The sequence below is a fragment of the Tachysurus fulvidraco genome, chromosome 18, assembly GCF_022655615.1.
Source record: "Tachysurus fulvidraco isolate hzauxx_2018 chromosome 18, HZAU_PFXX_2.0, whole genome shotgun sequence".
Taxonomy (NCBI): domain Eukaryota; kingdom Metazoa; phylum Chordata; class Actinopteri; order Siluriformes; family Bagridae; genus Tachysurus; species Tachysurus fulvidraco.
In genome coordinates, this window is record NC_062535.1 from 12,850,482 (window position 1) to 12,874,861 (window position 24,380).

The following is a 24,380-nucleotide window of genomic DNA, read 5'->3' on the forward strand; positions in this document are numbered from 1 at the left end:
TGGGAAGTGTCCAAAAAAAGGTGTTTGGTATGGTCCCTCAGGGAAACCGTATTTACCAAAACGGTTGTTTCCATTTTACCAGGTTGACACGTGGTAAAGATCACGTGTCAAAAGGAGGGGTGGTAACAGAAATACATAAACATTGGCATGTTATTTTACTTTACTAAGTTTTAAAAAAAAATTGTGAACACTGTGTTGTATGTGCAACAAACAAATGGGAAAGGCATATTAAGAAAAATGCTGCACGGAAACAGGCGTGTCATGAAATAGTGTTGATGCACATATCAGTTAACCCACTGTTAACAATGAAAAATTCACTCCTGAGACCATCTGCATTCCTGTCCAGCTAAGTAAGGGGCTGGGTTACCCGCACTCACGAAACAGCCTAGACTGGTAGTGTTCCTAAGCCTCTGTGAGGTAAGACGATTGTGAAAGGACAGTGGCTGTACTCTGAGCACACATATACCTCAAGGATGGTGAAGGTTCACTTAAAGTTTAGTTTCGTCTACATGAATCACCAAATGACATCATGAATATCCTGTTATTGAGACGCAAAAAGAAATCACACCAGTGCATGCTGTTTGGACATTCTAAGCGGGGTAGAGTGTGTAAACCTATTTCATAGAGAAGAGACGAGAGCTGTTGGAGATCGAGACATGGACTTTCCACCTGATCCAATTCAAACTGACTATACTCTGGCATTGACAAATATAGATGGATAAATTAGCTTTGCTTAGTTTTATTCTTCTCTTTTAGTTAATGAATATGTCATTGAAAGGTCCAATAGAAAATATCATGTCTGATGTTTCATCTAAACCTGTCTTTTGAATGCCTTTAGTAATGATAATGTTAAATTTTTTATTTAAAATCAAATCAAATCAAATTTTATTTGTCACATACACACATACAGAGTACAACATGCAGTGAAATGCTTTATACATCCGTTCGGTATTCAAGTATAAAAAGTAATTGAATTAAGGATAAAAATAAACCAAAAGAAGGTAGAGAAATAAAGTTTAAACTATATAAAAACTATATAAAATATGAAAATACATGTGAAAGTATATAGATATGAATGCATTGTATTGGCGGTACGAATTAAAATGATTTTGTGATTGTCCTTGAAGTGTCCATGTGCAGTATGGTGTGTATAAAGTGGCATTGTGCTCTGCAAGTCCAGAGTTGAAGTGTCTTAGTGCAAAAAAAAGGTTGTGCAGTAAAAAGTAAAGATGTAGGGAGAGGTCCAGTACTAGATCCTGGATGTTTCCTGGTTTAAATTCCAAATGGTCTGCAAAAAGAAGCTTCTCCTCATTATCTGTGTTTGCTTTCAAGGAGCATTGTCTCGATCTCCAACAGCTCTCGTCTCTTCTCTATGATATAGGTTTACACACTCTACGCCGCTTAGAATGTCCAAACAGCATGCACTGGTGTGATTTCTTTTTGCGTCTCAATAACAGGATATTCATGATGTCACTTGGTGATTCATGTAGACCAAACTAAACTTTAAGTGAACCTTCACCATCCTTGAGGTATATGTGTGCTCAGAGTACAGGCACTGTAAGTTAAAAGTTATGGTATTATTAATACCATATTGTAGCGTCTTGTACCAGTCATTTTAGATTTCATGTCCCAGGCACCCTAAATTTCAACATCTACTCCTCAATTAACCGATGAGCAACCCAGTTTTACACCCACACCTGGCTCCAGAATGTCTGGAGTCTCCACAAAGACCAGATAACCCCATGCGGCTCATTGGGGCCTGCAAACAGAACACACACACAACACAATGAGACATTCCGTTTACTAATAAAACCCAAGATAAGATACTCTAAGGTTCTCATTCTTATAACCCTTTTTGTAATGTGTTTCTTCTTTTAAGGCTTGCCTGACTTAAAATTATTTGCTCCTTAATTTCCTGACAAGGGTGTATTTTATTCATGTGTCAGAAAACAATATTGTATTTTAAAATCCATTATACTCTATCATCATATCTTATTGATCATGGCATGTTAATGTATACCTGTTCTAATGCCGTATGCCCCTTTAAGGTCTGATGTCAGAATGTATACGAAGCTATCGTTTTCTTTTTACTTCCCTAATGAAAGTGCATCTTGTTTATGTTTCATTTTTGTTTATTTGCCTTTATCTATGCCTTGATTAATGATCTATGTATGTAATGTACAACTGCCTTCATACCATCATTACCCTTCATGTTTAGTATCCAAATGACCACAAAATTATCGGTTACTCATTTTTCAAGCACTGGTGTATTTTATTTGAGCACGAAAGGCGCCATACCATCTTAATACACCCTGGATCAAACTTTAAAGTCATCTAAAAGTTTGATAGCTAAACCACGCCCACAGACACCTGAAACAAAGGGAGTTTTTCCCTTCAAAATCCTGACCGAAGTATTGGTCATCTTCCCAAAGATGGGTGGAGTTCACGACCTTTAAATTGTCAGAAACACCACTAATCCATGGTCAGACTTCCGGAACAGCTTCAAGTTGACTCCATCTTCCTTCAAAAGTTCCAGCAAGCTTCACTTCCAAGAACGACAACTGCTCTGATCTTCAGAAGAACTTGGAAGAACGTCTGACCCCACCCTAACTGACTTTTCAGAGATTTCTCTGTTGCATCCGGACTCTTGTTCAGTAAGCCAATGCAAGTAACCGTTTCCTTTACCAACCAATTTAGATGCGTAATTTTAAGTAGGAATCTTTCATTGAATCTTAAGGTGAATTTAAGTTTCTGTGACGATTTCCCAGTTAGGGTGTGATTAATTTTTGAGTCTAAGCTTGCCATTCCTTTCCTTCCTCTCTCTAGTTTCTTCTTTCCAGTCTCTTTCTCCCTTTCCCCAATTTTAATTTCTTTTGTTTTATTTTATTTTCATCTTCGTTTTCCCTATTTCTTTGTTTGTTTGTGTAGTTAGTTTTATGTTGTGTTTGTCTCATTCATTAAATGTCATAGTTTTGAGCCACAGGTGATTTGTCTCTGAGTGTCGCTCACAAATTAAGGTACCTGCAATATCTGGTCTGAACTACATGCTCTATTAAGTTAATTTAATTTAAATTACGGTATACAGTAAAAGGAAAGCAAATCTTTCTTGGCCGGGAAGATACCGCCTTCATAGAATTAATAAAGGTACACGGCCTGTTCGCCGGACGAACAGACCAAATAAGCGTAACCGTAATTCCAGTACCGTTAATTTCAACTTGGTTAAAATATTTAGAAGTCACTATAACACGTTATAGTTGCTTATAAATATTTACCTTGCTTCGTGAGCCAAAATCGCTACAATATGGTATTATAAGCTTATTATTATTATTATTATTATTATTATTATTATTAGACAAAAATGTATTTAAAAAATGAGGCCTAGGGCTTTCAAGCCACATGCACCAAATTCGGATATGTCGTAGACCCTGGTCTGAAGTTTATGCTTCTATTTTTCTAAGCGATCAGAATTCTGGCATTCCTGGTATGGAAGCTCAAAGTGGCCTTTTTCCCCTTAGACTTCCATTATAAACTTTTGAGGTTTATAACTCGGCAAGTTTTCGATCGATTTACACCGAATTCGGACAAGTTCGGACCTTACTCCGAAATTTTTATTTCGGAGTTCTGATGGAATTTTTGGTTTTCCCATAGTCGACGGTCGAACATCCCATAGACTTGAATAGGGAATTCCGAAAAGTCCTCTTAGCTCTTACACACATAATACATTCAACATTAAGAATTGCATGTACTGTTCTATGCACTATAATTAGTAGAATCCCATAATGACTGCAGTATTGACATGAAATGTCCAAACCCTCAGTAGCCACTTTTTGCCAAAAGTATTGGCACCCCACCGGGTATTCTGGTGACGTCACGTGTAACCCCGTCGAGCAGTGCTGGTAGATCGGAGGTTGTGGGGTGCAGTGCGAGGAATGATGAGGGCTTTGAGGTAAGAGGGAGCTGGTCCACTTATGGCTTTGTAGGCCAGCATCAGTGTTTTGAATCGGATGCATGCAGCTACCGGAAGCCAGTGGAGGGATCGCAGCAGCGGGGTGGTATGCAAGAACTTTGGCAGGTTGAAAACAAGCCGGGCAGCTGCATTTTGGATCATTTGCAGAGGATTGCGTTCATAGGTAGGCCTGCCAGCAGTGCATTGCAGTAATCCAGTCTAGAAATGACAAGAGACTGAACAAGTACCTGAGCAGTCTGTGTGGACAAAAATGGCCGAATCCTTCTAATGTTGTAGAGAAGAAACCGACATGAACGAGTCACATTTGCAACATGAGAGGAAAAGGACAGTTGATTGTCCATAGTTACCCCAAAGATGCGAGCTGTGGCTGAAGGGGAAATCAGATCATTGTGCAAGGATATAGCAAGATCATGACCTGGGGATGAATCACCTGGGATGAACAGCAGTTCAGTTTTGCTAGGATTGAGCTTTAACTGATGAGCAGTCATCCATGATGAAATTTCTGCCAGACATGCTGAGATCCGGTCAGAAGCTGTGGCATCTGAGGGTGGGAAAGAGAAGATAAGTTGTGTGTCATAAGCATAGCAGTGGTAAGAGAACCCATGTGATGAAATAACTTCACCAAGAGAGTGAGTATACAGGGAGAAAAGAAGAGGACCAAGTACTGAGCCCTGTGGGACGCCAGTGGAGAGTCTGCATGGAGCAGATGTCACTCCCCTCCATGTTACCTGATATGAGCATCCTTCCAGGTAGGAAGCAAACCATTCCCAAGCTGATCTGCAAATCCCAAGACTCTTGAGGGTGGATAAGAGAGTCTTGTGGTTGACCGTATCAAACGCTGCTGAAAGGTCAAGGAGGATAAGGATGGATGACAGTTTGGCTGATCTAGCAGCATGTAGCTTCTCAGAGACATCCAAAAGGGCTGTCTCTGTAGAGTGAGCTGCTTTAAAGCCAGACTGGTTGGGGTCTTGGAGGTTGTTCTGTGAGAGATAGACAAACAGTTGATTATAGACAATGCCTTCAAGAATTTTTGAAAGAAATGAGAGAAGTGATACCGGTCTGTAGTTACTGATGTCTGTTGGATCCAGAGCAGGTTTCTTTAGGATGGGAATAACCCTTGCTCTTTTGAAAGTAGTTGGTACCTGACCAGATGCTATGGATCTATTGACAATAGTGGAAATGATGGGCAAAAGGTCTTGCGAGATGGTCTGGAGCATAGTGGTAGGGAGCGGATCCAATGGGCAGGTGGTAGGATTGCAGGACTGGATGAGTTGTAAAATCTCTTCTGCTGCCACAGTTGAGAAATGTGACAACGAAGGTGTAGGGGAATGCATACTCTGAGACGCAAGTGCAGTCGGGGCTGAAGTGAAGGTCCGGCAGATTTCCTCAATCTTCTCCTGGTAGAAAGAAGCAAAGTCTGAAGGGAGGATGAAGAAGGTGGAGCTGGGGGGTTGAGCAGAGAAGAGATGATGTTGTGGAATTTCCGAGGGTCATGTGAGGAAGCTTCAAGCTTTTCCTTGTAGAAGGAAGGCAGAACAAGAAGTTTTCTTGGGTTTAGTGAACATAGGGCAGAGGAAGTCCATAGTTGAGGAAAGAGATGAGAGGAAAGTATCTGTGGCTGAGTCCAAGGGTAGTGAGGAAAAAGACTCAGGATCAGGAAGGGAAGAAAGAGTGCCAGAAGCTACAGATGAAGGGGAGACAGAGTGAAGGTTGCGGCCGGTAAGAGCGAGGGGGTGAGAGGTAGCTTTAGGTAGGATAGGTAGAGTGATGGTGAAGGATACCTGTTGATGATCAGAGACGTGTAGAGGGGTAGCAGTCACGTCTGTAGCTCCAGAAGGACAGGTGAAAACCAGGTCCAGGACATTGCCTCCTTTGTGTGTGGGGATGTAGCTGTTGAGTGTGAGGATGAATGAGTCGAGAAGAGACAGGAGGGAAGAAGAACGTAGCTTGTCAGAGGGGAGGTTGAAGTCACCAAGCACTGTCAGGGGGGAGCTACCGGAAGGGAAAGCACTAAGCAGTGAGTCCATTTCTTCCAGGAAGTCTCCTAGGGGACCAGGAGGACGGTAGACAACAATGATAACAAGGTTGATTGGAGAGGTAACTGAAATGGCATGGAATTCAAAAGAAGAGATGGTTAAATGAGAAAAGAGGAGAGGTGTAAAGCACCATTTCTTTGACAACAATAAACCTGTAACACCACCCCTGCCTGTTTCTTGTGGTGAGTGAGAGAAAGCATAGGCAGAAGATAAAGCAGCTGGTGTAGTAGTGTTCTGTGGGGATATACAGGTCTCTGTTAGCACAAGGAAATCAAAGGAGTAATGGGAAGTTAAAGCAGAGATAAAATCAGCTTTCTTTACAGCAGACTGACAATTCCAGAGCCCACCTACAACCACTGTTTGAGACTTACACAACAGAGGAGGGTAGATGAGGTTACTAGGATTGTGACCTCTGCTCTGTGGATGAGAGCATCTAAGAAAGTAGGCCTTGAGTACAGAGATGGGTTTAAGGCACATATTTGTAGACAAACAAGTGTGAGAATTAAGGTATGGTAGAATATATCAAACAGTACTAGACACTAATGTTAGAGAGAGATTCTGACAACCTTCAATTTAAATAGGTAAGCCCTGCCCCCAATTCACACCTTAAGGGAGACTGAAACTACTCCTGATTAATCAGCTGGGAGAACAAACAAAGACCAACACTATAAAATCAACAATGGTATAGAATATAACACAATTCAAATCACACTACTCTAGAACAAAGTGAATTAAGCAGATAGTATACAAAAGACAGGAACCTATTTTACCAGAAGACAATATAATCAAATGTAGAGAGTTAAAGCACACTGAAGAGTAGGCTGGTTCACCTTCAATTTAAATAGGTAAGCCCTGCCCCCAATTCACACCTTAAGGGAGTCTGAAACTACTCCTGATTAATCAGCTGGGAGAACAACAAAGACCAACACTATAAAATCAACAATGGTATAGAATATAACACAATTCAAATCACACTACTCTAGAACAAAGTGAATTTAGCAGATAGTATACAAAAGACAGGAACCTATTTTACCAGAAGACAATATAATCAAATGTAGAGAGTTAAAGCACACTGAAGAAAAGGCTGGTTCACCTTCAATTTAAATAGGTAAGCCCTGCCCCCAATTCACACCTTAAGGGAGTCTGAAACTACTCCTGATTAATCAGCTGGGAGAACAACAAAGACCAACACTATAAAATCAACAATGGTATAGAATATAACACAATTCAAATCACAGTACTCTAGAACAAAGTGAGTTAAGCAGACAGTATACAAAAGACAGGAAGTTACTTTACCATAAGACAATATAATCAACTGTAGAGAGAATTAAGAATTGCATGTACTGTTCTATAACAATAAGTAGAATCCCATAATGACTGCAGTATTGACATGAAATGACGTCACGTGAAAATTAAAATTTTGCACAATGTGACATATCAAAACACTCAGCACAATGAGAGGAACTGCCCCACGGGTATTCTGGTCACGTCACGTAACGTCACGTGGTAACGTGAGGTCACGTGAAAATTAAATATTTACACAACATGGACATGTGACATATCAAAACACTCAGGACAATGAGGGGAACTGCCTCACGGGTATTCGGATCATGTCACATGTTCATGTCCACTTGCCTCCGAAAATATTGGCACCCTTGTGGTCCAGTAGCTGTCACAATCTTTCTGTCCACTCGCCTCCAAAAAGCACCAGCCTTTGCGAATACTTGCACCGTCAAAGCCAACATCAAAGTTTGTCGCGACGAACTTTACAAATCTAGTTAGTATTGATATTGCATTAATATTTTGTTTATGCTATCAACTCTGGTAATAAGAATAGTGACATTTCACTGCTTTTGGTTGCCGCCATTATAGATAAATGCCTCCTGCTCTGACTGCGCCTGCACGATGCTCGTGCCTGTGCTTCTCCGTAGAGCGTGCGGACGTGTGTAATGTAATCTAGGAGCGGTGATTCGCCAAACCTCCCTTATTGCAGTCGCACACATTTCTTATGATTTTATTTTGTAGTAACGAGTAACGAAGATGCTTAGTGGAAATATAACGGAGTAAAAGTTCAAAATACATTTTATCTAGGAAATGTAGTGGAGTAAAAGTGAACGTTTACATAAATTTAAATAGCGAAGTAAAGTACAGATACGTGACATTTTTACTTAAGTACGGTAACAAAGTATTTTCACTTCGTTACATTACAACACTGGAGGGGACACCCCTTGTGGAGTGAGCACTGATGCCGAGAGGTGAGGCGTGACCGTGCACCTCATAGGCCTGAGTAATGGCCTCCACCACCCACCCCTATTCCGGCCCCCAAAGCAGACAAAAAGGGCGGAGGAGTTATACCATGAGCTAGAGCGGTGGACGTAAGTCCTCAAGGCCCTTACCAGGCAAAGCAATAATAATAATAATAATAATAATAATAATAATAATAATAATAATAATAATAATACATTTTATTTAAAGGTGCCTTTCTGAACACTCAATGTCACCATACAAAAGAAGAAAAACAAAAAATATAGTTATAGAATAGTTACATAGAAATACAATTTGGACCAACATTACAAATCATGATGTAGAATAAGCTAAACTAAACAGATGAGTTTTAATCTGAGATATAAATGATGAAAGAGAATCAATATTACAAAGTTTAGATGGAAGTGAGTTCCAGAGCTGAGGTGCAGAGTAACTGAAAGGTCTATTCCCCATAGTTACAAGACAGACAGAGGGAGCAATGAAATGAGTGGAAGAAGAAGACCTGAGAGTGCGAGTTGGTTTTGGAGTATGAAGAAGATCAAGCTTGTGGATAGCTTTAAATGTTAGAAGAAGAATTTTATACTTGATACGAGCTGTTCCAGAACATGTGTAATATTATGGATAGAGGGAGTACGAGTAATAATGCGGGCAGAAGAATTTTGAACGAGTTGCAGCTTATGAAGGGTTTTGTGAAGGAGCCCAATAAGAAGAGAATTACAGTAGTCAAGCCGGGAGGTTACTAGACTGTGAATAAAAGTGGTGGTTGATTGAGTGGTGGGAAAGGAACGAAGCCTATTGATATCTCGAAGGTGAAAGTATGCAGCCCGAGTAACATTATTTACATGTGAGGTAAAAGAAAGGGTACTATCAAAGATGACACCAAGACTCTTAACCTGAGATGAGGGAGCTATGAGAGATTTGTCAATGGAAATGAGAAAATTTGAAAATTTGTTAAGCACTGTTTTTGTTCCTATAATGAGAAATTCTGTTTTATTACTATTTAGTTTAAGAAAGTTAGCTGAAAACCATGATTTTATGTTAATGAGACAATCAGAAAGAGCAGATGGAGGGAGTTTGGAATGCGATTTTGTGGAAAAGTAGAGCTGAGTGTCATCAGCATAGCAATGAAACTTAACCTGATGTTTATGAAAAATATGTACAAGGGGTAAAAGGTAAGTAATAAATAACAAAGGGCCCAGGACAGAGCCATGGGGTACACCAGAGGTAACGGAAACTACAGAAGAGATGAATGATTTTAGTTGAACAAACTGTGTGCGATCAGAGAGATATGAATGAAACCATTTCAAAGGCGTGTTGGTGATGTCAATAGTGGAAAGCCTGTCTAAAAGAATGTCATGGGAAATTGTATCAAAAGCTGCACTCAGATCAAGGAGAAGGAGGATGGATAGTAAACCAGAATCAGCTGCTATAAGCAAATCATTTGTGAATTTTAATAGAGCTGTTTCAGTGCTTTGAAATGGGCGAAAACCAGATTGGAATTGTTCATATAGATTATTGCCAGTCTAATGGATATGAAGTTGAGCAGCAACAACTTTTTCCAAAATTTTAGAAATAAAAGGAAGATTAGAAATAGGACAAAAATTATTAAGGTTGTTGAATTGTGGAATTGGAGTTACAGCAGCTGTTTTGAAAAGAGAAGGAACAAATCCAGGGGTAACAGAAGAATAAATAATATCCATAATAAAAGAAGACAGAGAGGAAGCAGTAGCCTTAACAAGGAAAGTTGGTAAAGGATCAAGAACACAAGTTGAAGATTTAGATTGATGAATAAGTTTTAAGATATCATAAATTGAGGGCAGAATAAACTCAGAGAACAGTTGTGTAGGAACAGGCAAAACCGGACACATGGAGTAGAAACAGGACTGGACATAATTTGACGATGAATGCCTTCAATTTTTGAGGTAAAGAATGATGCTAAAGTATTACAGAAATCAGATGAGTACAAATGAGAGGGAAGTGAGTCGGGGGGTGAGACATATGTTCTGAATACATTTCCTTGTGGACAGAAAGGCCAGTTCTTCTAAAAGGTCTCTCAAGCTGTTGTCCTTTTGCTTTTAATTGCCTGAGAAAAGGAGTGAACCAGGGTGCAGTAACAGCAAACGAAGCAGTCCTAGTCTTAACTGGAGCAAAAGTATTCAGTAAATTATGGAGACTATTACTACTACTACTGAGAGACCAAGTTTTCTGGAGTGGAACAGCTGTCAGCCCTAGGAAGACTTGCAATGCTTACAGACAAGTTGTCGAAATTAATGTCCATGATTTTCTGGAATGATATCATACATGAAGATTTTGATTTGAAAAGTGGAAGATAAGTAACAGTTGATCAGTACATGGAAAAAAGTCTGCATTGAGGTTGCCTGGAGAGACACCTGAACAACAGATTATATCCAAATTATGTCCTTTAGTATGCGTGGGAAAATTCACATGTTGCTGCAGTCCAAAGCTATCCAGACAAGATGTAAATTCTTTAGAAATGTTGTTGTGAACATCATCCATGTGAATATTGAAATCCCCCACAAGAAGATCCTGCACATATACAAATGTACTCGTAAGAGAGCGGATGTTAAGAAGACCGAAACTGACAGTGCTGTTGTTGCTTGGTCTGGTAGCCGAGTTAGCCAGGTTTGCCAGCACATGCTGACCGGCACGGCAACCGGCGTTCCTTGGTGGGCGTCGAACAGCTGACCACAGTGACTTTATATCACTTGATTTATTAAACCAGAAGTTCCACCGAGCGTCACAATGAATATATTTCCGTCTTGGCAGATATAAGATGTCCGGATGAGCAAGCAGTGCAGGAGGTGTTGAATCATACAAACACGGATGGAAACACAAAAGTTCAGCAGCAAAGTATTGAAACAGTACTGCGGACAGTACAAGAGGCAGTACAGTCCAGGCAAGTACAAGCCATAAGCAATAGATCCTCATTGTAGTCTATGCAGTGTATATAATGTCAATAATTATTTTTAATTGGGAGAGCAGTGGCAGCCAAGATGTGCCAGCGTTCACTCAGACCCGGAAATAGGGACAATTATCCCTGTTCCCAAATGAAGTGCAGCCTCCCCTGTTCCGCCGACTCATGGGGCAGGAGACAGTAGGCCTGCAGGATGATTGGACAACCCGCCATCCTGGGCACCTTGGGGACATATCCCGGCCTGGGATGCAGGATAGCCTTGGACATGCCAGGGGAAAATTCTAGGCAGGCGGGGACGATCGACAACGCCTGCAGATCACTGACTCTCCTGAGAGAGGCCAAGGCTAGAAGTAGGGCTGACTTCAGGGTAAGAAACTTCTTGGAGGCTGACTCCATGGGCTCAAAGGGGGCTTCCAGCAGCCCCTCCAGGAACACAGGGAGCCGTGGTCTAGAGTGCAATAAAGTAACACCATGCAGAAAGCAGCAGACCAGAGGGTGCCTACCCAAGCGACCGCACGGCGACCGCAGCCATGTACACCTTTAAAGTAGACAGGGACAGGCCCCGAGAGAAGCAAGACTCAGGAACTCCAGCACTGTACCAACCGGAGTGTAAACTGTATCCTGAGAGTGCTCATAGCACCAGATGCGAAAAAGCCTCCACTTCAGAGCATACAGCTTCCTAGTAGCCCTAGCATTCAGCAGAGCCTCTGTCACCTCAGTTGAGAGGCCTGCGTCTAGGAGCTGGTCCCCCTCTGGTGCCAGACCCAAAGCTTCCAGATCTCGGGGCGGGTGTGAAGGATTGCCCCCTGTGCCTGAGAGAGGAGATCCCCCCTGACAGGAACCTCCCATGGAGTGCCATTCAGGAGGGAGGCTAGGTCCATGAACCAAACTCGAGAAGGCCAATGAGGGGCAACTAGGAGAAGGTTGACCCATTCGTGGCGCACTCTGGCTAGGACTTGTGGGAGCAGAGCTACCAGGGGAAAGGCATACAGACGGAGCCTCGGCCACGTCCATACCAGGGCATCCAGGCCCAATGGGGCCAGATGAGAGAGGGAGAACCACAGCGGACAGTGGGTCGACTCTTTGGAGGCGAACAAATGTACTTCTGCCCGGCTGAAAATATCCCAGATTCGCTCCACCAAGTGGGGGTGAAGCGCCACTCCCTGGGCCTCAGCACCTGCCTCGACAGGAAGTCTGCCTCCCGATTTACACGCCAGGGGATAAAAAACGCTCTCAGTGAAAGAAACCAGGTCTCTGCCCAGAGCAGAATCTGCTGCACCAAACCTGAACAGGGGGCGTGAACGGAGACTGCCCTGATGATTGATATAGGACACCACTGTGGTGCTGTCTGTCCACATTAGGACATGGCAGCCCTTGATGTGTGGGAGAAAGTGTTTCAATGCTAGAAACACAGCCCTCATCTCCAGGCAATTTATGTGCCATGAGAGACAGGGGCCCCTCCCATAGACCCTGGGCAGGGCGGCCATCCAAGGCCGCGCCCCAGCCTGAGAGCGAGGCGTCCATCGAAAGAGTCCTGCGACAGTGACATGCCCCTAGAATGGGACCCAAGGCCATGAACCGGGGTCTTTTCCACATAAAAAGGGTATGAAGCCCATGGCACATAACCCGTATAACCCTGAGGGGGGTGTCTGTGAAGATGAAAGCCCGCCCCCCTGAGCAAGAGCTGGAATGGACTCATGTGAAGCAGACCCAAAGGGATAAAGTTGGCTGCTGCTGACATGAGGCCGAGCAACCTCTGTGCTTCGGTGACAGAGAGGCCGCGGCCTAGCCGAATAGCTTTCACTGCTGACAACTTGGAGGCTACCTGAGTGGGAAACAGATGTGCCCGCATCATGGTGGAATCCGAAACTACCGCCAGAAAGGTAGTTCTCTGAGAAGGAGAAAGCACACACTTTCCTGGGTTCAGCCTGAGGGTCAAGGACCTCATGTGGGCAAGCACAGCATCTCGATGACTGGCTGCCATAGCCGCCGACTGGGCCAGAATTAGCCAGTCATCCAGGTATTCAGTACTACGCTAACCTTTTTCACTGCCCTGTGTGAACTCGAAGGGGGTAGGGAGTGGCTGGATGAAGGCCCTGGATACTCGCCGTGGTGATGGAGAAACTCACTGAACGCTGCCAACGACGTTTCACCTCCTGGTGTCTGTCAACGACAGTATTCACTGCATCGCCGAACAAACCCTGGGGCGACACCCGAGCGTCCAGGAGAAAGCATTTATCCTTTTCCTTTATGCCGGTTAGATTGAGTCACAGGTGCCTCTCCGTGGCAACTAGCGCAGCCCTTGAACAGCCTATGGAGCGTGCCGTCTGCTTTGTGGCACGGAGTGAAAGGTCAGTGGCTCGGCAGAGCTCAGATATCGCCTGAGGTCCCAATCCCTTACCACCATCAAGCTCTGCCAGCAGGTCAGCCTGGTAGGCCTTCAAAACGGCCATGGTGTGCAGAGCCGCACCTGCCTGGCCTGCCGCCATATAAGCCTTACCCACAGGGGCTGAGGTGGTCCTATAGAGCATGGAGGGAAGGGCAGCTCTCCTCCATGCGGGCGATGTAGGTGAGAGATAGGTTGCGAGCATCTCTTCAACCCTAGGCATCGCCCCATAGCCATGGTTTTCAAGCCCTATAATGGCTGAATAATCAGACATGGCAGGAGTAAAAACACGTGCTGCAAATGGATTCTTCCAGGACCTCGACACCTCAGCATGGAGGTCAGGAAAAAATGGTAGTCGTCTGCATGCAGGTGGCCTGTGCCCTGAAGTCAGAAAGTGGTCGTCTAGCTTAGCGCATATGACACTAACTTCCTCTTCAGGCCAATCCAAATTCAACCTACCCACAGCCCGTGTCACCACTTCGAGGAGCTCCTCGAACACAACTGATTGTTCTTTCTCATTCGGCTTCACCGAGCCCACATCAAGATCCTCAGAGACCGACGCGGAAAGCAGCATGCTCTCTTCCGAGTCGGGAGAAAGTTTTGTATTTCATGAGGAAACCAAGGTTCTAGAGTCTGCAGGAAAGGTGGAGAAGCTCATAGTGCATGTTGCTTGAAGTCGAGTGTTAAGTTTCCACAGTCTGTGATGATTTGGGTTACAATGTCATCTGTTGGTGTTGGTCCACTGTGTTTTTTCAAAAAACAAACTTGTTTACCAAGAAATTTAATAGCTCTTCATGCTTCCTTCTGCTAACCAGCTTTTTAAAGGTGCTTATTTCATTTTCCAGCAGGATTTGGCACCTGCCCACACTGCCAAAAGCATCAAAAGTTGACCATGGTGTTGGTGTGCTTGACTGGCCAGCAAAATGACTAAAATTAAGCTAATTTGAAATAATTAAAAATTACACGCTTATTTTAAAGTAGTTCCCACATTATTGATTTTGCATGAAGTACCTGGTTTACATTGAGTTTCTACAAAAAACAGAAGATAATGTGATGTTCCCAACACATATGAACCTGGGGTCTGCAGTTAAAGCTATATGGGAATGTGGACAGCAGCACAGGTTCACAAACACCAATTAGGTTCCGTTACATTCCATGTTCTGCAATATTTATGTGTACTGTGTGAACTTCATTTTAACCTAAAGATTCGTGACAAGAAATATAAGCCCATTTGCAAACATGAGGTGGGTTATACAGTACAAAGTTTCTCAGATAAAGATATTATCGTTTGATTATATGCCCAAATCTATGCCCAAAACTGAGCCTTTGGGCACACCTTGAGTGACAGGCACAGTGCAATGTATTCCTCAAGCAACAAGTTATTTTTGAATGGTATTATCTAAAGAGTTCTACGTCATTGCCTCCAGTTTTTGACAATAGAGGATAGATAATTAAATTGGAGGATTAGGTTCAATTTTTAAGCTAAAAATGCTCCAAAAGTATCCATAAAATATCTGGTTTAAACTGAGTTTAACAAAGAACAGAAAATAATCTCATGTTCCCAGCATGTATGACCCTGGTGTGTATGAAGCAGGCTTGAGGCTATATGGAAATAGCATTTCAACGAACATCATTTAGGTTCTTTTGCATTCCATGTTCGGCAATACTTACAGTATGTATACTGTGTGAACTTAATTTTGCCCTGAAGCGTCCTGACAAACAACACTAGCCCATTTGCAAACACACGGTGGATCACACTAAAGCTGCCAAAAAAGATATATTTTTGATCACATGCCCAGATTATTTGCCTCAAATTAATGTAGGACTTTAAACTAGGACTATAAATATCTCTGAAACCAAGATAAATTTCAGAGGAACCTGGTTCAGATTAGAAGCAGAGAACACAACTGGGAACGACAGGTCTCATATACAGTACCCACATATATATAAGTAAGTAGTAAGTACTTCATATATATATATATATATATATATATATATATATATATATATATATATATATATATATATATATATATATATACATGCAGTTTATGTTTTATGTATATAAAGTGTGAGAAATGATATGTATATAAATATATCTGGAGGGCAATCATCATAGATTATTCAGAAATATTTATTAATAATGCTGTGTTTATTTTGACAGCCATGGAAACCAAAATCATTGAGATGGCAGCCCTGGGAAGGGCCTTGTATCCTGGCATGCTGTACGACTGCCGCAATGACTCTTTTATTCCAGGTAATTCTTTAAATATTATAACCTGTTGTAATGTTCATTGTCCATGCAAACGCAAGACTGATTTTACTACCATTCGTGCCATTTCTATAAATGTGTAGGGGTTTATGATGAGAGTGCTCTATGTACAAATTAGAAGTTGATATATGTTGATATAGTTGATAAAAGGCTTAAGAGAGAAGCTTCTTGCTTTTCATAAGATTATATGATTTCTGCATATTAGCACCATAATCTAGCTGTATAATATTTTCAGTGAGTGAAAAACATTAATTTAGCCATTAGACATTGGAGATGTTTTTGCATCTGTCATATTGACAATAGATCCATTATATTAAGTTGCACCTTGAATAATTCTTTTCCTAGATTAATGTCAACCAATCAGGTAAAATTGAAAGTGAATTCTTGTTGGATTTTCACTCAATATCTTTTTCAAGTGTATTTATTACATATTGTTAATAGAAGTTGCTAAAACAACAAAAATGTATAGTTTTGTATTGAATTCGGGAAAAAGACTGATAATAAATTAAATCCTTCATCATTATCAACATTTTAGGGAAGTATGAACTAAATAGAATTTCCTGTTTAAATATTCTACCTTCGTGTAGATGCAGAGAATGAGATCGAGTAGATATTTGAGAACTGTGCTACTGTTAGCATAAATGTGAATTGCATTGGCTCTCCGTTAAGACCTAGATACATAGATACAATGTGCATATTGAGCTAGTGTAGATAAATATACATAAACAATACTTATTTATCTATTTGACTTTTGAAGTATCATGCATAGTGACATTAAATAATAACATGACATCTAACACTAAGATTAGACTAACCTATTAGTTATCTTACAGGGCTTTGAATTAATGTTGATATATTTAATATATAAAACACATACATGATATTCTTCGTCTCTGAGGTAACATTTGAAATTCTGCAGAAGGGTCACTGATTGATCAAGAGGCATAAACCTACCAATAATTAGTCTTTATTTCATATATATTTTGGTAAATGGGATTTTTGACAAATGAATTGTAATATTATTTTTGATACTACTGTCATTTTTCGTTGCTCTTTTGTTCAGGTATCACTTTATGGGACAAGAATGCATTGCGTGATGATATTGACGTGCTTGATCAGACTAAAACATTTGTCAAGCTTGCTGCTTCTGACAGTATCAGCGATAAGGCCAACCTTTTAAATGTGAGCGCTTCCCTAAAAGCTAGTTTCTTAGGTGGATTGGTGGAGGTTGGAGGGTCTGCCAAGTACCTGCAAGATAACAAATCCTCAGCACGTCAGTCCAGAGTTACTATGCAGTTCAGCCAGACAACAAAATTTGAACAACTAACTATGAAGGAGCTTGGTAATATCACCTATCCAAAAGTATTTGAGCAGAAAACAGCCACTCATGTAGTTACAGCTGTACTGTATGGAGCTTCTGCTTTCATGCTGTTTGATTATTCAAGTTCAGAAAGTGAGAACAAACAGGCTGTTGAAGGAAGCCTTCAAGCAGTGGTCAAGAAGATCCCTACTATTTCAATTGAGGGGCAAGCATCTCTGAAGTTGTCCTCCGAAGAAAAGAAACTAGCTGAAAATATAAATGTCACATTTTATGGTGACTATGAGCTTGATGAAAACCCCACCACCTACACAGAGGCTCTGAGAGCATGCAAGAAGTTGCCTGGTCTGTTGAAGGAAAGAAACAGTAAAGGTGTGCCAGTGACTGTGTGGCTGTATCCTCTCACACTTTTGGATTCAAGGGCTGCTAAACTGATGAGAGAAATCAGTTTGAGCCTGGTGTCTAAAACAGAAAGTGTGTTGGAGGATCTCGCTGAAGCAGAAAGAAAATGCAATGATTTACTCAGAAACCCAATTACAGCCAGTTTCCCTGAGCTAAACAAAAGCTTGGAACAGTTTAGGGAATTACACAGTTTTTATAAGATTGCATTACAAAAGTCACTGGTCAGCATTTTGCCAAATATTCGGAGTGGAGCACTGGAGAACAAGGCATTGGGAGATATCCTGACCAACCATGGCATGACACCCTTTACTGCTACCAATATGAGCAAATGGTTAGATGACATTACAACTCAATTAAATGTGCTGACTTCGTATACCAGTGCACTGAAGGATGTCACATTTGTGTCATCTGAAAGATTATTTAATTCCATTCTCTATGATCCTAATGTTGATTCAGTGGTTAGCTTGACATTTACATCTCTAAAGAGTGAGGACCCCTACCTTGTGGGTGTACGAAGCTTTGTATATTCTGATGCACTGGCCAATTTTGGAAAACCAATTACTAAAGCTTTCTCATACCCAACAACACAGCCTTGGTTCACATCTCTTGATATTTCATCAAGGATGCGGCAGAATCTTACTTTCTTTACAAGTTTTTTCAAGACCAATATAAATAATAGCAGAATCAAGTTCATCGTTGCTTCCATATCTGACCCCAGCAATCCAGGAACCTCCATCCGACTTTATCAGAGCAGCACTCTGATAGATCCTAAGTTCCAGCCTGTATCCAAGCCTGCTACACCTGTGGTGGGGACCAGTGATGGGAAACCCCTTGTAACGCTTTCAAAATCTCCAACTGGAGAGACTCGACAGTTCATAATTGAGTACAGGGATACTCAGCCAACTGATTCAGCAAGTGATCTCGCCATGTGGAAAGTCATCAAGACTCCAGATGCAAATACCAGCTTTGCATTTAGTGATCTTAACCCAGTACAACAATACTGGGTCCGATACAGAGCTGTTGGCACTTTGGGAGTGAGTGAACCCAGTGACTATCTTCAATTCAGTTTTTCTGGGATGGTCGATTTCACAATGAGCCAATGGGTCAGTAAAGATTATAATATATTTCTAATTATTACTGTACATTGAATTTGGTGAAAAAGTAGCCTGTACTGGTAAATTAATAGAATGTTTATTTTCACCTAAATTTCTTTAAAGAAATAAGAATCAATCAAATGTTCTATAATGATGCATGTCATCAATATGTAAGTCTATATTTTACATTTAATTTTCATTTATTTTAAATTTACATGAAAAATACATGATTATTTTTTCACACAGAACCTCTCCACGCCTTCTCTGATTAATCATATAAGGACTAAAATAATGACCAATATGGGCTTGTCTCGATGGTCTTCCACTACTATCAAGTCAGAGGTTTCAAATATTATCAGTAATCCTGTGAGTAGCAAGAGTTCAAAATTAAATCTGCAATTCTCCCTAAACATACTGAATAAAAAAGTTATCAGTAAATAATTTCATGTGTAATACAATGGTAATAGTGGACCAGGTGGACTGCGAATTTTAAATGTGAATTTTTCATTTGAACTGAAACATTATATCACCAATTGATGTATGTTATGTGCTTATAGTTATCACAGAAACCTTCTTACGATGGTGCAATTCCTGGAGGCATAAAAGTCGGAACGGCCTTGTATTTCCAAGGCACTGCTCTTACAACAGGAGCATCGTATGTTTTCATCTTATTGACCACAGAATTTTCAGTTTTCAGTAATGATTTCTGTTTGTAGTACAATAATGTATTTTTTTTTGTTCTTCACACAGCTTTGAAATGAATCTTAGACTCGCGGAATCTTTAGCCAGCGATTTAACTTTTTATGCATGTTTTAAATTTGGTGACTCAATAACCTTCAACACCAGAAGGGGTCAGAATTGGGAAGCATCAGAAAACGTATCATCATGTCCCATTACCAAAGGATCAGCTTATGATATGTTTTTTGTGGCCAAACAAGAAGGCTGGGAGGTATGCAGATTAAAATCATAACCGGATCCACACAATATAAAGAATAATTCAATTCTGTGTACTGTATAAGAACCACAAATTTGTATATTCCAGGTAAATATAAATGGGCAGAAAGTTTATCTGTTCAAGCATCGCCTGCCAGTGGAGAAATCGACTACACTAGGCATTTTTGGAGACACCATAGTTAACATCATGGGTACTGTTGCAGTAAGTAAAACAGTATTCTCAAGCTCTTCACTCTGTGTGAACTGTCATAAGCATAACTTTCATAAGCACAAGATCTTTTTATTGTGTTTGCTCTCTGAAGAACTGGAGCAATTCTACTTTTGGTAAGGAGCTAGCTCCTGGCATTTCACGCACTGTGCTTTCTAACGTCCAGTCTGATGTGCCATATCCAGTCAGCAACCCTGTGAGTAATGTTTCATGTGAAATATGAAATGACTGAATACATATGTAATAACAGAGGTTTGTCATGGAATAAACCAATGTTTATTATCCCAACAGCAAAAAAACTATAATGGCAAACTCCAGGTATCTGTGAAGCCTGGTCTGGTTTTCTTCTTCCAAGGGGTTGTTCCTTCAGATTTCAATTGGTATGCATATCTATTTCCACTTCATGACACTTTGAATGAAAACAATATGTAATAGATGAGTTTAAAATGTCTCAGTCATATCTGGTGCAGTCATTTCCAAGTTTAAACAATTTCTTTCAGTTTCGCAATAAATTTCGTGGCGGGGAGCGACATTGCTTTTCACTTCCTAGCCCAACCTTACGGAATGACCTATAACAGCTGTAGGAGTGGGAATTGGGAAAACGCAATACAATTTCAAGGAAGCCCATTTGTCAAAGGGTCAGCCTTTGATATCCTGTTCTTCATTAATTCAGCAGGATATGAGGTGAGATATTATGTGGAAAAAATAACTAAACTTAAGACTTTATAGAAATGGATTAATAAAGTTTACATGTTGTTCCTTCAGATAATTGTCAATGGCTTGCCATTCTCTACATTCGCCCACCGTATGCCAGTAGAGAAAGTGAATTCCATTCAGATCAATGCAGATGTCTTCATGAACAACTTTTCGATCATTGACGTAAGTCATTTTTATATGATGTGTAACATTCTACATTAAGAACATGTCAGACTGTCTAATGTTGAGATTTGTAGCACACCTTTATTGTAAATTTTTGCAAACAGTTTTCTTGCATAAAAGAAAAGTAAAACAGATGTATTCTTTTTTCCTTTCAGGTGGACAAGGTTAACATAAAAGCAAAGATTCCTGCAAATGTTTGAGGACTTGATTGTCCCTGAAGCACTGAGTACACTTACGAGATTGGTTTTGCTCTGTGCTCAATATATCAGAATTCATGTATCTTTCATGAACACAATTTACCTTTCAGCATTCTCGTTATGGCTTTGTTGCTTTTTACTGTTAGAAATGAACAAGCAACACATTCCTTGCAACAGTTTTACAATTCTATTGTACCTCTTATTTAAATAATATAGGTGGTTTCCATTAGTCTATATATAACAGACGCTTAATGCTAAAAAATGATGGCAGTAGTTTTTAGATTAATCCATTTAAACCAAGATTTTCTTAGATTTTAGATAAATATCTGGTGTAATAGATGTCTGTTAAACATCACAAAAGTCTGCCATGCTAAATCTCTCAGAAATTAGCAAGTTTAAATATTAATCATATATTTTCTTGTCCCTTTGTACCTCTCACCATAAACTAAGGTTGAACTTCTTCTTTTCTTCCCCCTTACTCCTTTACTAATTCTTTGCATCTTTTACTGTTTAAATTCCATCTGAAATGCTGTAATACAATTTCGGACCTGGAGAGGGCACTCATTGCTCGTCCCTTAACAAAAAATTGCTATATAGGAAACATTATAAACTATCATTGGCCACGTGTTTTATGGTACGAATAGTTTTTTTTTTTTTGTTAGAATGAATTAGAAAAACGTTTACTTCTTGTTTAAAACATTGTAACAGGATACTGGTCATGATCATTAAATAAAAAATCATAAAACTAAAGTTTGTCTGGGTTTCATTTCTTTATTTCTTTAACAAAAAAGGAGGTGGAATGCCTGTAATTCGAGAGAGAGAGAGAGAGAGAGAGAGAGAGAGAGAGAGAGAGAGAGAGAGACAAATAGAAAGAGAGAGATTAGAATATTCATAGCTCAGAATATGACAGAAGGATGCTGCTTTATAACAAACTAACAAATGATCTGTATAATGCAATTTATTTAAAAGATAAAGAAATTCAAAATGTTCCTCTTCATGATTCCCAAAGAAAAAAATTGCCTTTCCAAAGATGTTGGTGCCATCTTCTGGAATTCAACCATATTACATGGTTTAATGTAGGTGTCTAAATAGTTTTAGCATTAATGTTAGACTATACCAGGGGTCGGCAACCTTAGGGTGCTTTCACATCTGCCTTGTTTAGTTCGGTTGAATCATACCAGAGTTCGATTGTTCGTTTGGGCAGGTGAGAATGCAGCAATCGAACTCTGGTGTGCACCAAAAGCAGACCAAACAAGTGTAACGAGACCTCTTTGAAGAGGTGGTCTCGGAACGCTTTCAAACGAACTCTGGTACGGTTTGTTTGTGGTGAGAACACGATCCAAGATTGAACAGACCTAACTGCAAAAAGTATTGCACATTTTGGACTAAACCAGCTGCCGTAGTGGGTCGTTGGCAATATTTTCGGAAGATGAGCATGTCACAGTTTCGCAAAAGTACAGTAAGCGTCAGTACCTCCTGAAGTGTCTTGCAATGCGTTTTCGCCATTTGCAGTGCATTAAAATTATATTTTCAAGCCGCATCCACACTTCATTCTGAAAATGAAGACTTTGCATAGAGTGCTTTATACAAGCGATGTAGTAGATTATCAGTTTAGGAAATACGCTCAAAGACATGTGGCCAATGAGTGATGTACATGACTGCATTTTGGTTCTTTTCAACTGGTGCGGAACAGAACGATCAGTGTGGTGTGAAAAGGAACCAAAACTGCTAAAAAGCTACAATGTATAATTTTTTTGCTTTTGGTCCGGACCAAATGAACCGAACTATAGATGTGAAAGCACCCTTGAACACTCAAAGAGCCATTTGGACCCGTTTCCCACAGAAAAAAAAAACACAGGGAGCCACAAAACCCATTTGACATCTAAAATGAAGATAACACTGCATATATCGTTTTTTTACCTTTTGGAAAGTATAGAAAAAAACTGTAGTGTGTTGCATTTATGAAATCAATGAACAAAATTAATGGAATTTTATTTCTGCAAGCAAACAAAAATATTTTGAACAGTTTGAACTAAACTTAAGAAAAAAGATGCTGGGTGAGGGTTACTTTCAAATAAAATGTTCAACGTCTAATTAAGTCCTTTTCGTATTCATGACCAGGGCTCTCAAATTTTGAAGACAGGCAAGCGTGACATCTCCAACCCCCCGCAACCCCAATTTTTTTCATTGGTTGTTGCATTAAATCTTTCCCAGATAGTGCTATTTTCTGATTGGCTATTGTGTAGCCTCTTTTTTGATTGGCTGATAAGTGTCAGGCTCAACTAAGAACTGACTTGATTCCTGCCTGGTTCCATAGAGTCAGCGGTGCGGACAGATACAGTTTGGGCGCTGCGGCTTATTAAATATATGATAAATAGAAAAAAGGTTTTTCTGAGTGAGAAATATGATGTGTGGTGGGAGAGCGTGACAAAAGACCAAAATGCGTGACTGTCACTCTCAATGTGTGACACTTGACAGCCCTGCATGCCATCAAAATTTTTAACTTGCCGGCTGCAGCAAACCAAAAATACGTCTGCTTCTGTGTGTCGGATTTCGCATGTCGACAGTTATGATGCATATTTTGAGCGACAAATAATTAAACACGGTATATTTTAATGTTACCAGAGCATCATAATCTTGGAATTTAGAATTACATTAAAAAAAAACCTAACTAAATTAAAATAAATGTAAATTAAATATTTATTTTCCAAATCTACATGGAGCCGCAGCAGAGGGATGAAAGAGCCACTTGCGGCTCCAGAGCCGTGGGTTGCTGACCCCTGGACTATACTAATATGATATACATAACCATACTCACAATTACAACTCATATAGCGTAAACTTTTCCACAAACGAATCCAACATCCAAATCATTTGACATTCGAAGTGCTTCCTCTGTGTTTTAGTATATCCTTTACTTTAAAAAGCTTTCAAGTTTCAAGAAAATAACATCTAGGGCATGGATAGTACAGAGATCCCTAAACTTTAGATTTTAAATATTTATAAATAAGGACTGTTGTAACATTTGAACACTTTATCATAAATCAGATATTTAGAGAAATTACTTTTCTACAGAATATAAAGACCTGCTATACAATATAGATTCGGAATGAACAATACATTACATTTCCTCCCCTATAGTTTTGAACTCCTTAACATTTAAACAATTTGCAACAATGTTACTACCAAAAGGTTATTCTTTTTTTTTTTTTTTTTTTACAGAACATACCTTGTATACAAATGGTTAGAACTTCTTATGATTAAGAACCATTAATCAGTCCATAACTACAGATCCAATCTGTTAGGTGCGATGAAGTGGATACTGTATCTTCTTTATGGACTGGGAACTGTCCCTTTTCCCACCGGAGCATGGGGCTGGGTAACACTGGAATTGCCCTCGTCACTCACATCTGGTCCAAAGTCATTGACTATTGTACTGCCCATAGTATCCGTCCTGTCCTGTACAT

At 40.2% G+C, this 24,380-nt stretch overlaps 1 protein-coding gene across 1 annotated transcript in view; it reads left to right on the forward strand.

The window, feature by feature from the left end:
- LOC113663885 (cytolytic toxin-alpha-like) overlaps positions 1-21,512 on the forward strand; it is a 131,882-nt gene extending 110,370 nt beyond the window's left edge. Inside the window, exons 11-12 of the mRNA XM_047803484.1 lie at positions 20,603-20,716; positions 20,872-21,512. Coding sequence (XP_047659440.1) covers positions 20,603-20,716; positions 20,872-20,916 — 159 coding nt within the window. The 3' untranslated portion in view covers positions 20,917-21,512. The remainder of the gene's footprint in view (positions 1-20,602; positions 20,717-20,871) is intronic.
- The last annotated feature ends 2,868 nt before the right edge of the window (positions 21,513-24,380 follow it).